Raw genomic sequence first — 15,112 nt, forward strand, 5'->3', positions numbered from 1 at the left:
GGGCCGCGGCCCTCTTCGGTGCTGCGAGCTCGCCCTCTCGCGGCTCCCCGGCCCGGCCGCCGCCGCCCCTCTCCCCGCCCAGAGGCGCCCCGGGGGCACCATGCAGGCGCAGCAGCTGCCGTACGAGTTTTTCAGCGAGGAGAACGCACCCAAGTGGCGGGGGCTGCTGGTGCCAGCGCTGAAAAAGGTGAGGAGCGCGCGGGACCCCGCTTCCCGGCTTGCAGCCCCTGTGAGGGCGCGGGGCCGGAGAAGGGCTGGGGAGGCGGGGCGCGCGCGGGGCCGTCTTTCTTCCCGGTCTCGCCGCCTCCCAGAAAGGACGGCGCACACTGAGAGGTTCCCCCACACTCGCTGGCTCGGTGTTGACATTCACCCGGTGTGTGGGAAGGCCGCAGGAAGCCAGGCAGAGTTTGTCCGAATAATACAACCTCGGAGAGGTTAATGTCCTGCCCCTGATTCAGAGACAGGAGTTGGAGGAGGCTCAGTTTTCAGTGGAGGTCAAAGCAGGCCACTTTTCCGCCTTCTCGGTCTTACCCTGGAGCTGCTGTCAGCCTCCGGTTTTAGGTGTCCAGAATGCTGGTTTTAGTGGGCTCGAGAATGCTCTTGCCATAATGCTTGCTCTAAGTAATTGCAGAGCCCGCTTGCCAGCAGGAACAGGGCCTGCCTTGCTCGCCCTCTGTAATCACTCTTCATTCCGCTGAATTCCCCCACTCCTCCGATTAGCAGGGGCGGGTGCACATGCCCCCCCCTTTTTTTGCCCCCGAGCGTCTGAGAATCTTGGTACTACCTTTTGTTTTGTTGATTTGAATTTTTAGCCTTTCTGTGTTTCTTCAAGTTTGCCACATTGTTATCTAAAGTTGTATACTCTGTGATCTGTGCTTTTAAATGTTTAAGTACGTTTAGGAAATGTTGCTACATTGTTAAAGCTTCTGAAGCAATATTGTGACTTAGTATATACATTAAAACGTCAGAAACTGGTATGTTTGAACGAACATTAAAACGGTGTTTTTTGTTTCCCTTTACCTTTTCTATAAATAGAGATTGCTTTAATAGTGTTTCTTAATCCCAATTTCTTGTTGCACGAAGAATGTTTTATGTTATTAGTTAAACTACATTTTTACTCCTTTTGAGAGTTGAGATTGTGGTGTACCTTTTGTTCTAAACATTTATACTTTTAAAAACTGTGTCTTAAAAGGTGCCTGATGTTTCCCAAAAGCCAGCAACTTTTACTTTCCCTTTTGCTGTCCCTGCCCCCCCCCCACCAGCTCCTTGGAAACTTACAGTGGAAACTAGTTAGTTAGTTAGCAGAATTTGCTCATTTTTTCAGATATAAGTTCCTGACTCTTTTCCTTCAGTGTCTGAGTAAGTAACAAACATCTCTGGTGTTTCCTAAGAAAACCAAAGAGATGCCGTATTCCTTCTGTACTTTATTCATTAGAAATCCCATCAGGGCTCTCACTCTTTTTACTTCTACTTTACCTGCAAGCTTGGCATCCTAGCTGATAATAGGAGGTCTCAGTCATGTTAGAAGCCTGGTGCTGACGGAGGAGGGGGTGGAGTGGGGAGGAGACAGAAAAATTGTTGAGAACATACAAAAGAACTCATAAAACACTATCAGTTTGGGGCTGTTTTGCTTAGGAGCAAACAACTCCTGTCCCAGGGAACCATCAAGATACCCTTAGTTGAGGGTATTGTGAAGTAGTGGAAAGGGCATTGTAGGAGTTGACAGACGAGGTTTAACTCTGCCACACTGGTGGCCCTTGCTGAAATCTTTCCGCAGAAGCCTTTTGTTTGGCTGGCACAGTGTTGTTTTACAAACTTTTAATGTAATTAGTTGCTGATATTTAAAAGTGGGAGATATTACATAAAATCTGAATTTTCAGTTTTTCTTGAAGAATAGGAAGATGTCTCCACATTGGGCAAGACAGTAAACTGTTGGAGCCGAGTGAATGGTTTTCCTCTTTAGACTGGGCATGCATCTCCAGTTTACCACAATCCCCACCAGTCCTCGTGACCTACTTACATAAACCAGCTTTGACTTGAAACAGAGATACCCTTGCGTGACAGAAGTGATGGGGGGTGGAAGTGTACACAGTCTAGCTGATAAGTAAGGTTCTTCCAGTTCTTATTTAAGATAGCCACTGATGAGGACTCTAAGCCACCTAAGATGATGTTGAAAATATATTGCATATCTGGATGTGCTCTTGATAGCTCAGAAACTGCATTTTCACCTGCCTGCTAGACATTTCATGTAGATATCTCCTTATCTTGAACTCTTCCTTTAGCCTTATTTTACTATTTGCAGATGTGCCCAACTTGTGTTATCTCACCTGAGGCTCTGTGGTCAAGTTATTCTCTTCACCTGGATTGCCCTTTGCCTGGCCTAACACTAACTCAGCCTCAGGTGTTTTCTCAAATCCTCAGGGCTGAATTGGATAGCCTTTATTTTCTTTTAGCTCCAAACCCTAGCACGTAACAATGAATTTTAAGTTCCTGTTTACTTGTCCTCCCCATCCCACAACTAGATTAGATGGTCCTTGAGAAAAGGAATGGTATTCTATCCTCTTTTTATCCTTCACGTGTATAGTGCCTGACACCTACCTAGTAGGCACTTATGTGAATGAATGGGTGAGGGACTACCCCAGCTAAAACCATCACCTCTCTCCACCTCCACTGACCATTAAAAAAAAAAAAAATTCCTCTTGATTAGTGGCTTTATTATTTTATTTGGTTCAAAACTTTGGAGTCATTCTGACTTCTCTCTTTTACATTACTGCCCATACCCAGGCACAGCATACAACACAATAAATGTAGGTTTATTTCCCTCTGACATGTTTTGTAATCTGTTCCCTTCTACTCTGAGTCCTCTTTCCCAGACCACTGTGATAGCTTCTTAACTAATTTACTGCCTCTCACCTTTCCTATATCTGTTTTTCAAATTTCAGAAGTTACAGTACATTTCTGAATATGTTGCACTTTTGTTCAGAACTGTTGGTATCAACGTAGGGGAAGGGAAAAAAGAGAGGGAGGCAAACTATAAGAGACTTACCAATAGAGAACAAACTGAGGGTTGGTGGAGGGGAGGCGGGCCGGGGATGTGCTAAATGGGTGATGTATTCAGGAGGGCACTTGTTGTCATGAGCATTGAGTGTTACATGTTAAGTGATGAATCACTAAGTTCTCCTGAAACCAATATTACACTGTATGTTAACTAACTAGAATTTAAATAAAAACTAAAAACAAAAACAGAACAATTGATATCTTTTGAAGGCATAAAATGAAATGCTCAGTCTTTAGCATGGAATTGATCATGATTGGTGATCTGGCTTCATCCTGCATTGCCTACCATAATCTTTCATATTCTTTATGCTTCAGCCGGACTGAACAACTCCTTTTCCTGACTATGCCCAAAATGTCTCACTGTATTGGTCTAAGTCCTGTCTTATCTGTTGCACAAATATGTCATGCTTACTACAGACCAGATAATGCCCTTGGCACTAGGGATAAAAAGGTAAATGACATCACTCAGAAATGACTAAGTTAGAACAGGGTGGGAAGTGGCAGAGGATGAGTTTGGAGAGGAAACTGGCTTATAGAGAATTTTTTTTTAATGTTAAGCTAAGGAGTTTGAATTTTATCTTGAGGGGATGAAAGTCATTGAGGAATAGGTGAGTAACATCAGATTGGAATTATAGAAAATTCACTTTGGCCATAGGATAGAAAATGGATTGGATTAGAATTAGACCTGAGGTAAGGAGAAAAGTTAGAAGGCTAGTTTAATAGTCCAGCCAAGGGATGGTATGTGTTTGAATTAAGGGTGCATTTGAACTAAGGTGGAGATGTAGGGATGGATTTTGAGAGATGTTTAAAAGGTAGAATTGAAAGGACCCAGTAACCCACTGAGTGAGTAGGGCAAGTGGTAAGAGAGCAGGAAGAATCCTGTTTCTGGCTTGTGTGCCTTTAGTCAGGACAGAGAAATGGAGGAGAAGCTGTTAGGGGTGGACAGAGTGGCATAAAAACATGAGTTTGGGACATGTTGATTTCAAAGTCCTTTTGGCTTATCCAGGTGGGCTTGTCAAGCTGGCAGTTGGTTGTTGGTATCTGCCACTGCAGATTTGGGGCTTCCAGGGGTGTAAGTAAAGCTTTAAGAATAGATGAAGCCTTGGGGCACCTGGGTGGTGCAAACAGTTAAGCGTCTGACTCTTGGTTTCAGCTCAGGTCTTGATCTCATAGTCATGAAATCGAGCCCCACCTCAGGCTTTGAGCTCAGTGCAGAGTCCACTTGAGATTCTCTCACCATCTCTCTCTGCCTCTCCTGTTCGTTCTCTCTCTCTCTCAAGTGAATAAAACTTTACAAAAGAATAGATGAAGCCTTTATCTATACAAAGACTTATACATGGATATTCGTGGCAGCTGTATTCAGCAAAAAAAATGGAAACAACCCAATGTCCATTAACAGGTGAATGAATAAACAAATTATGAAATAGCCATACATTGAAATACTACTCGGTGATAAAAAGGAATGAATTATTGACAAACACGGCAGTGTGGCTAGATCTCAAAAAAATTAAGCTGAATGAAAGAAGCCAGATCAAAAAAGAGTAAATGCTGGATAATTATATAAAATTCTGGAAACTGCAAACTAATTTATAGTGACAAAAAGGTCAACAGTTGTTTTATGGGGAGCCTTTTACGTTCATTTGTTAATTGTGCTGATAGTTTCGGGGATTTATACGTTGGTTAAAATTTAACAGATCGTATAACTCAGATATGTGCAATTTGTTGAATGAAGAGAAAACTGAGGTTTGAAAAGAGAAATTTGGTTAGAGAGTCTGCGTTTTTAAACACTGTACTATGCTACTTCTAGCAGGGGTGATGGCATCCTTTTTTCTAAGGTGGGAGGGAAAGAGATAAAGATGGGTTTGTAGGTTGGGGAGCAGTGAGTTCATGGTAGGTAGCCTCTGTTTTCATAATGAAATGAAAGGCAAGATTCTTTACATAGAGTGAGGAAAGAGAAATGACTGTGGAGTTTAAGAAGCATGGTGAAGTTTCGCTGTTTTGGAGTGTGTAGAGGGAGCCAACCAGTGAATTAGAAAGGAATTGCTGAGCAGTGCTGAGTGTGGAGACCATCAATTTGGAGTAGCATTTATTGGTCTGGTTGTAAGATTTCCTCCAGCAGCACCCATCAGTTCAGGTAAAGGGGCACAGAAGGAGAACTGGTTGCAAGTGGCTGCAGTAGAGACTAAGAGGATAGCAATATTTCAGATGATAGGAGGTAAAGCTGTAAGACAGGTCATGGAGGTGTAAATGAAGGCTCCCACGGACTAGGAATCTTGGTGAGGTGGAAGAGGAGGGTAGTGAGAGCAGATGGGGATTATGATTGGAGATGATAATTATACTTTAGGATTTTAAGATTCCAGAGATGAAAGAGATAAAACAATTAGGAGCTTCAGAGTTGGTGTATTGAATGATGGATTGGTGTATTATATATATGGATGATGACAAAGTCCGCAAGGATTATGGCATATGTTGTAGTGGAAAGGAAGACGCTAATCCAGCAATTGCAGTGAGGTCCAGAAATCACAGCAGTGAGGGTGCTTCAGCCAAGTAATAATAAAAGTGACAAGTACTCCTGTTCCCTGTAGTGTATTTTATATCACAGCTGTGGCTAGAATAGGAAAGAACTTTGTACTTCATTTTAGAATATTTTTGTCTTGTGATTTTTACCAAACATTTTATTATGAAAAGTTTCAAATATACAGAAAAGTTGAAAAAATTATACAGTAAAACACCCATATACCGGTCACCTAGGTTCTATAATTTACATTTTACCATGTTTGCTTTATCACATGCCTATCCATTCCTCCCTTCATCCACCAATCCATCTTACATTTTTGATGTATTTCAAAGTAAGTTACGGACATCAGTACACTTTACCCCTAAACACTTCAGTAGGCATGTCATTAACTAGGGGTCAGTATTCGTTTACAGTTCTTTTTGTTTTTTAGGTAAAATCTATGTACAGTGGATTTTACAAGTGTTAATTGTACCATTTAACGAGTTTTGACAAATACAACCCAAGCCTCTATCAAGATTTCAGACATTGTCACTCCTGAAATTTCCCCCATGTGCCTTGTCCGTCAGTCCCTTCAACCATTGTTCTGATCTTTTGTCATTCTACCGTAGATTAATCGTACCTATTCTAGAACATCATATTAATAGAATCATGCAGTATATATTTTTGGTATGTGTTTATCAGAAGTTCAGTCCTTTTTGCCATCACAGAACTGTATCAAAATTTGTCAAGTGGTTAGATACCTGGGAGGTTTCTAGTTTGGGGCTATTATGAATAAAAGTTTCCATGAATGTTCTTATTGTACAAGTTGGGTTTTTTTTGTTTTGTTTTGTTTTGGTAGGACTATGTTTCATTTATCTTGGGTGAACACTAGGAGAAATGGCTCATAGAGTGTCTGTTTAGTTTTATAAGAAACTGCCAGACATTTTCTCAAAGTGGTTGTACCTTTTATATTCCTACCAACAATGTGTGAGAGTTCCCATTGCTCCACATCTTTGCCAGTCAAATAACATCAAATATGTTATCAGTCTTTAATTTTAGTTGCTGTGGTAGGTGTGTAGTGGTAAGTGTGGTTTTAATTTGCATTATCCTGGTGACTGATATTGAACACCTTTTCATTGGCCATTCTTATGTCTTCCTTTGGACAGTCTGCATAAATCTGTTGCCCATTTTAAATTTTGAGTTCTTTTTAGTATTGAGTTGTAAGAGTTCTTTATATATCCTGGATAATTATTCTTCTTTCAAAAAATGTTTATGAATATTTTCTTCTATCCTTTGGTTTGTCTATTCATTCTAATGGTGTTTTTTGATGAGCAGAGTTTTAAATATCAAAGGAGTCAAATTTATTAGATTTTTTTTTTTAAGGTTATCGTTCTCTGGTTAAGAACCCCTTGCCTGCCACCAAGCCATGAAGATAATTCTAATGCTGTTTTCTAAAAATATATAGTTTTAGCTTTTACATAATCTGTGGTCCATTTCAGATTAATTATTGTGTATAATATAAAGTGGGAATTGAGATTCATTTTTTATGCTGATATCTAGTTATTTTGGAACTATATGTTGAAGAGATTTTTCTTTCCCAGTTGGACTGTGATATTTTTGTGAAAACTAAATGAATGTATGTCATATATATTTATGTAAATATATATCCAAACATATCCATTCTGTCCCACTGATAAGTTTATTTATCTTTACACTGGTTCACACTATCGGTTACTGTAGAGTTATAGTAAGTTAGGTATTGAAGTTAGGTAGTGTAAGCCCTCCAGTTTTGTTCTTCTTTTAAAAAAATATTCTTTTAGTATTTCTAGATTGGATTTCACTATAAATTTTGAATCAGCCTGTCAGTTTCTACCAAAATATTTTGGTGAGCTTTTGATTGTGATTGCTTTGAATCTATAGCTCTATCACTAGGGAAAATTGACATCTTAACACTATTAAATCTTTGGGTCCATGAACATAGTATATCTCTCCATTTATTTAGACTTTTTATTTTTTTTAAGATTTTATTTGAGAGAGAGAGCACAAGCATGAGCAGGGGCAGAGGGAGAGGGAGAAGAAGACTCCCCACTGAGTAGAAAACCAGGTGGGCTAGTCATGACCTGAGCCAAAGGCAGACACTAAACTGACTGAGCCACTCAGATGCCCCAAGACTTTTTAATTTCTGTCAGCAACACTTTGTAGTTTTCAACGTAATAGTCTTACATGTCTTTGGTTAAGTTTAACCTTAAATACTTTGTGTTTTGATGCTATTATAAATTGTTTCAGAATTTTCTTTGGGTTTTTTTTGGGGGGGGGGAACATGTGGCGGGGGAGGGGCAGAAGAAGAGGGAGAGAAGCAGACTCCCCACTGAGCGGGGAGCCTGATGAGATCATGACCTGAGCTGAAATCAAGAGTGCAACGCTCAACCAACTCAGCCACCTACATGCCCCTAGTATTTTATGTTCTAATTGTTAGTCACAAATATGGAAACATAGGGCATCTGGGTGCCTCAGCTGGTTAAGCAACTGCCTTCAGCTCAGGTCATGATCTTGGAGGCCCAGGATTGCGTCCTGCATCAGGCTCCCAGCTTGACAGGGAGTCTGCTTCTCCCTCTGACACTCCCCCTCTTGTGCACTCTCTTTCTTTCTCTCTCTCTCTCAAATAAATAAATATGCAAACATAAAGCTGCTTTTTATATGTTGTCCTCATATCCTTTGATTTTGCTGGTAGTTATAGATTCCACAGTATTTTCTATGTAATTACGTCATCTGTAAGTGCAGACAATCCGATATTTTTCTTGCCTTATTTTACTGGTTAGGACCTCCATTTAATGTTGAATGGAAGTAGTGAGAGTGTTTGTATAGCTGAGTTTTACAGCTGAGGAAATGGATCCTTAGAGAGGCAGACTGCTCAAGATTTTATAACTAATAAGAAATAGAATCAGGATTTGAACCTGAGTCTGTCTGGCTTCAAAAACAACTCTTTCTACTGTGCTGTATTGCTTTTTGTGTTTTAATTGTCTTGCCCCTTAGATTTTAGGGGCGAAGTGCCTTAGGATGGAGGAGGCTGAATGAAGAGGGCTTTGAAACCCCTTGCTATAAGCTGAGAAGCTCAGCCCTTTTACATATTAGGGCACTGCATATGATTACATTTGAAAAAAAGGTTCTGCTGCATAAAAAAGTAAGACTTTTAAGGGAACTAGTTAATGGAAAGCTAGTGTAGACCATAGAGGAAGGGGCTGAGAAGTAAAGTCTTGGAGTGCCAATAGGAAGCTTGGAGACTATCCTTTGTGTTTGTGTGTTTGTTTTTAAGATATTTATTTATTTATTTATTTATTTATTTATTTATTTATTTAATTTGATAGAGAGTGTGCACGTGCACAAGCAGGGGGAGCAGCAGAGGGAGAAGCAGGCTACCTGCTGAGAAGGGAGCCCAATGCAGAACTCTATCCCAGGACCCTGGGATCATGACCTGAGCGAAGGCAAACACTTAACTGACTGAGCCACCCAAGTGCCCCTATCCTGTGTGTTTATGTTTGGGAGTGACAGAAGTGATGTTTTAAGTGCAAGTGGGAGTTAGCCAGGTGAGGATAAGGAGGAAGAGTTAAAGGATATGTGGTGGCTTGGAGTTCAACAGGAGCTCAGCGTTTTAGGAGGTCTGAGTAGCTGGAGTCTGGAGCATGGGGCCAGATCTTGTGAGCAGTGGGGAACCACTGAAAGGTTTCAAGCGAGCTATTGACCATAAGATATGAATTTTTTTAAAAGATTTTATTTATTTTTGAGAGAGAGAAAGTGCGCGCACAGGTGAGTAAGTGTGGGGAGGGACAGAGGGAGAAGGAGAGAGAGAATCTCAAGCAGACTCCCTGCTAAGCATGGAGCCTGATACGGGGCTCAATCTCAGGACTCTGAGATTGTGACCTGAGCTGAAACCAAGAGTCAGAGGCTTAACTGACTGAACCACCCAGGTGCCCCTAGAGAGGAATTTTGAAGGCTCACAGGCTGCTTTGTGGAGCATAGATTAAATGGTAGTAGAACTGTAGGCAGGAAGGCCAGTTAAGATGGATCGATGGTGTTTTTGACTAGGGCAGCTGCTGTGGGGATAGAGAAAAGTGGGCAGATTTTAGATGTAGACGTAGACTGATGATTGAATGACAAATAGAGGAGTCAAAACTTACTCCTCGCTTTCTGGCTTAGAGGTGTAAGTGGTAATGGGATGAAAAGGACATACTGGGAAAGGAGCATGTTAGGAGGAGAACTAAGAAGCCTTCGATACTCTGGGAATGAGAAGATGTGAGAGGATTGTGTTAGGAGGGATTTATACTTTGGGGGTAGCCAAGTATGGCAAGCATGGAAAGTGTCTTTGTAGGACTGTCCTCAGGAATTACAGGCAGGTAACAACCTGAAGACTCTGATAATGTCTTTCAAAGTACATTTCAAATAATTTTTCTCCATAAAAGCTTTCTACTACAACTCCATCCCCTAAAGTATAATGAATCTCTTAATTTACGTAGTACTTTATACCTCCATTTTAGTACTTGACAGTCTGCCCTTCGAAGTTTGGATCTGTGGCTTCGCTCTTTCTCTATATTGAGAATTACTTGAGGTCAAGAATAGGATCCTATATCCCTATAATGCTTACCATATTTCTCACATATAGTATATGCTCGGGACACATTTGTTGAATTGCATGTGGTTCTGAGTCTGTCCCCTCAAATTGGTTGGGTGTTAGTTGAGATCTTCAACTTCAAAGGCCGTTGGAATTGCCATGTTCAGTGTGTACCATTTTAGCAAATAGGTAAGCAAATGCTGTATTTTAGAAGTGATTCATGGCTAGTTTTTTGTTTGTTTTTTTGTTTAAGTAGGCTCCATGCCCAGCATGGAGCTCAACGCAGGGCTTAAACTCACAACCCTGAGATCAAGACCTAGGCCGAGATCAAGAGTCGGACACTTAACCAACTGAGCCACCCAGGCGGGCCAAAATGGCTAGATTTTTTAATAGTGTGTAGTGCAAGGGAGAAGCAAATGCCAAGATGGGATTGGGTGTGCAAGAAATTTATTAGAAGTGCTTGTGAGAGAAAATGGGGAAGGAGTCAGGGAGAGTCTTTTGACTGTGATGCAAGTCTGACTCCCAAGTGCAGAAGAGAGGTAAGGGAGGAAGGAACTTTGGGTGAAAGTGTCTTACTCTGTAGTGCAGTTCTAAGGAAAGTTCACCAAGGCCTCAGGAAGTTCTCCAGTGAAAGTTGCCTGTCACAGGAATTCCTCATCTAGGAATAGGCCTGCCTTAGTGTGCCTGCGGTGCTCAGTCCTTGAGGGGAGCGGCCACTGAGCAGTGCAGCCGCTGCAGGAGCGCCGTGATGCATTTCCCACTGCGGCAGCTGGAGCCCTCCGTCCCTGTCTTCCCCGTAATCAGACATCTGGGAGGCTTGTTCTCATAGCCAGCCAGGGTCACCTCTGTGGCCATAAATTGCCTGATTTGGGATAATTCAGTTACAATCTTCCCCCCCACTTAAAGTGGGTCCTTTGTTCCCCCCAAGCCCCTTACGCTTTAAAAAAAGATATCTTAGGGTAAGTTCTAAAAGTCAAAACTTAATTATCGTTGATATTAATAGTGCATAGTTTGTTTTAGTAGTTGTCAAGTGAAGGTTGCATTTCACATTCAAGTTTATTTCATAATTAAACTTCTAATGTACAAAACCAGCAAAGGCAAAAGAAGACAACGCAAATGATACCCATATTACTACTATATGAACTGGTGAACCAGGAGCACTTGGGCACTGCCTTGGGTAGTCCAGCCATCCAGCCATGAATGTGACTGCTTGTTGATTTTCCTTTCTAGGCTTGGGCTACCTCAGCGGCAGACAAACACAAATCAGTACAAGAAAGTCCTCATAAAGTCAAATTCTGGTAACTTCCCCTTTGGGGATAGGAATATACATAGGAGAAAAGTAATTTAAAGTTTTGGTTTTATGGACCCCGAATTACTTAGATATTTTTTAAAATAGATATTTTAAAAGTATAACAGGAAGATTATTTTGAAAAAGTTTCTTTAATGTTGCTTTCCTGCTGATTGTGACTGGTTTGGTTTAATTCACTAAATTTGTTGAGCACTTATTGTCTGGCAAGCATCATGGATATGCAATTCAGAATAAAACAGTTGTTTCTGTGAAACTTGTATCTGGTGATAAAACAAAGTCTATAATCTGCCCCTATATGTTAAAGCCTCCCAATTGCAAATGAGATTGTACTTAGTATATGGAAAGGAGTTTGTTCAGGGTTCAAAGTAAATATAGGTCTTGAGATAAAAAGTTGAGCTTTTCATTAACAGAGACTTTTTGTAATAAGCTAATAATTCTAGTTCTTTTATAATGCCCAAAATAAACTTCTCCCTTCTATATAGACAAGACTCATTTTCCATTTTACTTATAATCTAAATCATTTGCAAGTAAATTGTTTTCTGTGTATGGCCAAATACTTTGTAATGGAATGCACTTCCTGATAATTACATTCACACCTGTTTTGGTTAAGGACTTTGGTAGGATTCTGATTTTTGTACATGTATTTAATAACTCTTTCTCTTAATTTTAAATATATATAACATAAAATTAATCATTTTAACTGTTTTTTAAGTGTATAATTCAGTGCCAATAACTACGTTCACGGTGTTGTGCAACCATCACCACTATCTATTTCCAAAACTTTTTCATCACCCCAAACAGAAACTCTGTACAAATTAAGCAATAACCTCCACTTCCCTCTCCCTTAGCCCCTGGTAACCTCTGATCCACTTTCTGCCTCTGTGAATTTGCCTATTCTAGATATTGCATGTAAGTGAAATCATACAGTATTTGTCCTTTTGTATCTTACTTATTTCATGGTATGATGTTTTCAAGGTTCATTCATATTGTAGCATGTATCAGAATTTCATTCCTTCTTGGGTTTGAATAATATTCCATTGTATGTTTATACCACAATTTGTTTATCCATTCATCTGTTGATGGACACTTGAGTTGTTTCTACCTTTTCGCTTTTGTGAACAATGCTACAATGAACGTTGGTATACAGATATCTCTGTTTTCAGTTCTTTTGGATATATATCTAGAAGTGGAATTGCTGGGTCATTTGGCAATGCTATGTTTATCTTTATCAGGAACTGCCATGCTGTTTTCCACAGCAGCCATTTTACATTCCTACCAGTAATGCACAAAGTTTCTAATTTCTCCACATCCTCACCTATACTTATTTTTTGTTTTTGTTTTTGTTTTTTTAAATTGCTGTCTTAGTTGGTGTGACCTGATATCTCATTATGCTTTTGGTTTGTATTCCCTAATGATTAATGATATTGAGCATTTTCTCATGTGCTTATTGGCCATTTCTGTATCTTCTTTATAGAAAATGTCTGTTCATGTCCATTGCCCATTTTTAAAATTAGGTTGTTTGTATTTTTGTTGTTAAGTTTTAGTAAATCATTGTATGTTCTTTTTTTCCCCTGAGATCAAGACCTGAGACCAGTAGCCAGACACTTAACCTACAGAGCCACCTAGGCACCCCTATATGTTCTTGATATTAGACCCATTCAAACCCAACCAAATGTTGTTTTATTCAGTTTCTTGATAAAGTTAATTTTGATGTTCAGTTTATTTTTTCTTTCATTGTTCATGCTTTGAATGTCATATCTAAGAATCTTTTGCCAAATTCAACATCATGAAGACTTACCCCCAAGTTTTGTTCTAGGGAGTTTATGGTTTTAGCATTTATATTTAGGTCATTGACCTCTTTTGGGTTAAATTTTGTATGTGGTGTGAATTTGGTGTCCATTTTCATTTAGCATAATGCCTCTGAGGTCCATCCATGTTGTAGCAGATGGCAAAATTTCTTTTTTTTTTTTTTTGGCTAAATAGTATTCCATTATATTTATCACAGTTTCTTTATCCATTTATCCATCAGTGGATACTTTGTTTCCATATCCTGGCTAATAAAAATAAAGCTGCAGTGAACATGGTTGTGCATATAACTTTTTGAGTTAGTGTTTTTGTTTTCTTTTCTTTGGATAAATACCCAAAAGTAGAATTGCTGGATCATATAGTAGCTCTATTTTTTATTTCTTGGGGAACATCCATACTGTTTTCCATAGTGGCTTCACCAGTGTACATACCCACCAACTATAACAAGAGTTCCCTTTTCTCTACATCCTTGCCAATGTTTGTTATTTCTTGTCTTTTAATTTTTTGAATTTTTAAATTTTTTATTTTTAAAGATTTTATTTTTAAGTAATCTCTATACCCAACATGGGGCTTGAACTTAAAACTCTGAGATCAAGAGTAGCATGCTCTACCACTGAACTAGCCAGCTCCCCCACTGTCTTTTTAATAGTAGCCATTCTGACAGGTGTGAAGTTCATTTTGGTTTTGATTCATACTTTCCTGATGATGAATGTTGTTTGTATCTTTTCATGTACCCACTGGCTGTCTGTATGTCTTTGGAAAAGTATCTGTTTAGAGCTTCTCCCCATTTTTAATTGTCTTTTTTTGGGGAGGGGAGGCTATTGAGTTGTATGGGTTCTTTATATATTTTGGATATCCGTGCCTTTTCAGATACATAATTTGGAAATATTTTCTTCCATTTAGATGGTTGCCTTTTCATTTTGCTGTGCGGAAGCTTTTTAAGTATGATATAGTTGCACTTATTTTTGCTTTTGGTGTCAGATTCAGAAAAGCATTGCCAAGATGTATGTTAAGGAGCTTACCAACTATGTTTTCTTCTAGGAGTTTTATGGGTTTCAGGTCTTATGTTCAAGTCTTAAATCCATTTTTAGTTAATTTTTGTGTATGGTACAAGATAGTAGTCATTTCATTCTTTTGCGTGTGACTGTACAGTTTTCCCAACACTAGTTATTGTAAAGACTGTCCTTTCCCCATTGTATATTCTTGGCTCCTATGCTATAAATTAATTGACCAAATATGCATGGGTTTATTTCTGGGCTCTCTAGTCTGTTCCGTTGATCTATGTGTGCGTTTTTGTATGCCAGTGCCATACTGTTTTAATAAGTCCTATAGCTTTGTAATTTGAAATCAGGGCACATGATGGGTACAGTTTTGTTCTTCTTTCTCAAGATTCTTTGCCTCTTTAGGGTTTTTTGTGGTTCCATACAAATTTTAGGATTATTTACTGTATTTCTTTGAAAAATGCCATTGGTGGGGCACCTGGGTCGCTCATTTGGTTAGGCATCTGACTCTTGGTTTTGGCTCAGGTCATGATCTCAGGGTCATGGGATTGGGCCACCCGTTCGGCTCTGTGCTGAGTGTGAAGTCTTCTTGAGGTTCTCTCTCTCTCCCTCTGCCCTTCCCCCCACTCTTGCTCACACTCTCAGAGTCTTTAAAAAATATTATTGGAATTTTGATATATATTTTTCTTTCTGATAGTTATTGGTGTGTAGAAAGGCAACTTTTTTTGTGTGTGTATTGATTTTATGTCCTTCAACTTTACTGAATTAGTTTCAGTTCTAGCAGTTTTTTCGTGAAGCTTTTAGCAGTTTCTTTCTGTAATATCAGGTCATTTGCA

At 39.6% G+C, this 15,112-nt stretch overlaps 1 protein-coding gene across 3 annotated transcripts in view; it reads left to right on the plus strand.

Moving 5' to 3' along the window:
- Positions 1-6: 6 nt before the first annotated feature.
- SOS1 (SOS Ras/Rac guanine nucleotide exchange factor 1) overlaps positions 7-15,112 on the plus strand; it is a 138,155-nt gene continuing 123,049 nt past the window's right edge. For all 3 annotated transcript variants that reach the window (XM_002924049.4, XM_011230809.3, XM_034659628.1), the window contains exon 1: positions 7-187. In XM_002924049.4, the coding sequence (XP_002924095.1) occupies positions 101-187 (87 nt within the window). In that variant the 5' untranslated portion in view covers positions 7-100. The remainder of the gene's footprint in view (positions 188-15,112) is intronic.

The sequence above is a fragment of the Ailuropoda melanoleuca genome, chromosome 4, assembly GCF_002007445.2.
Source record: "Ailuropoda melanoleuca isolate Jingjing chromosome 4, ASM200744v2, whole genome shotgun sequence".
Classification (NCBI taxonomy): domain Eukaryota; kingdom Metazoa; phylum Chordata; class Mammalia; order Carnivora; family Ursidae; genus Ailuropoda; species Ailuropoda melanoleuca.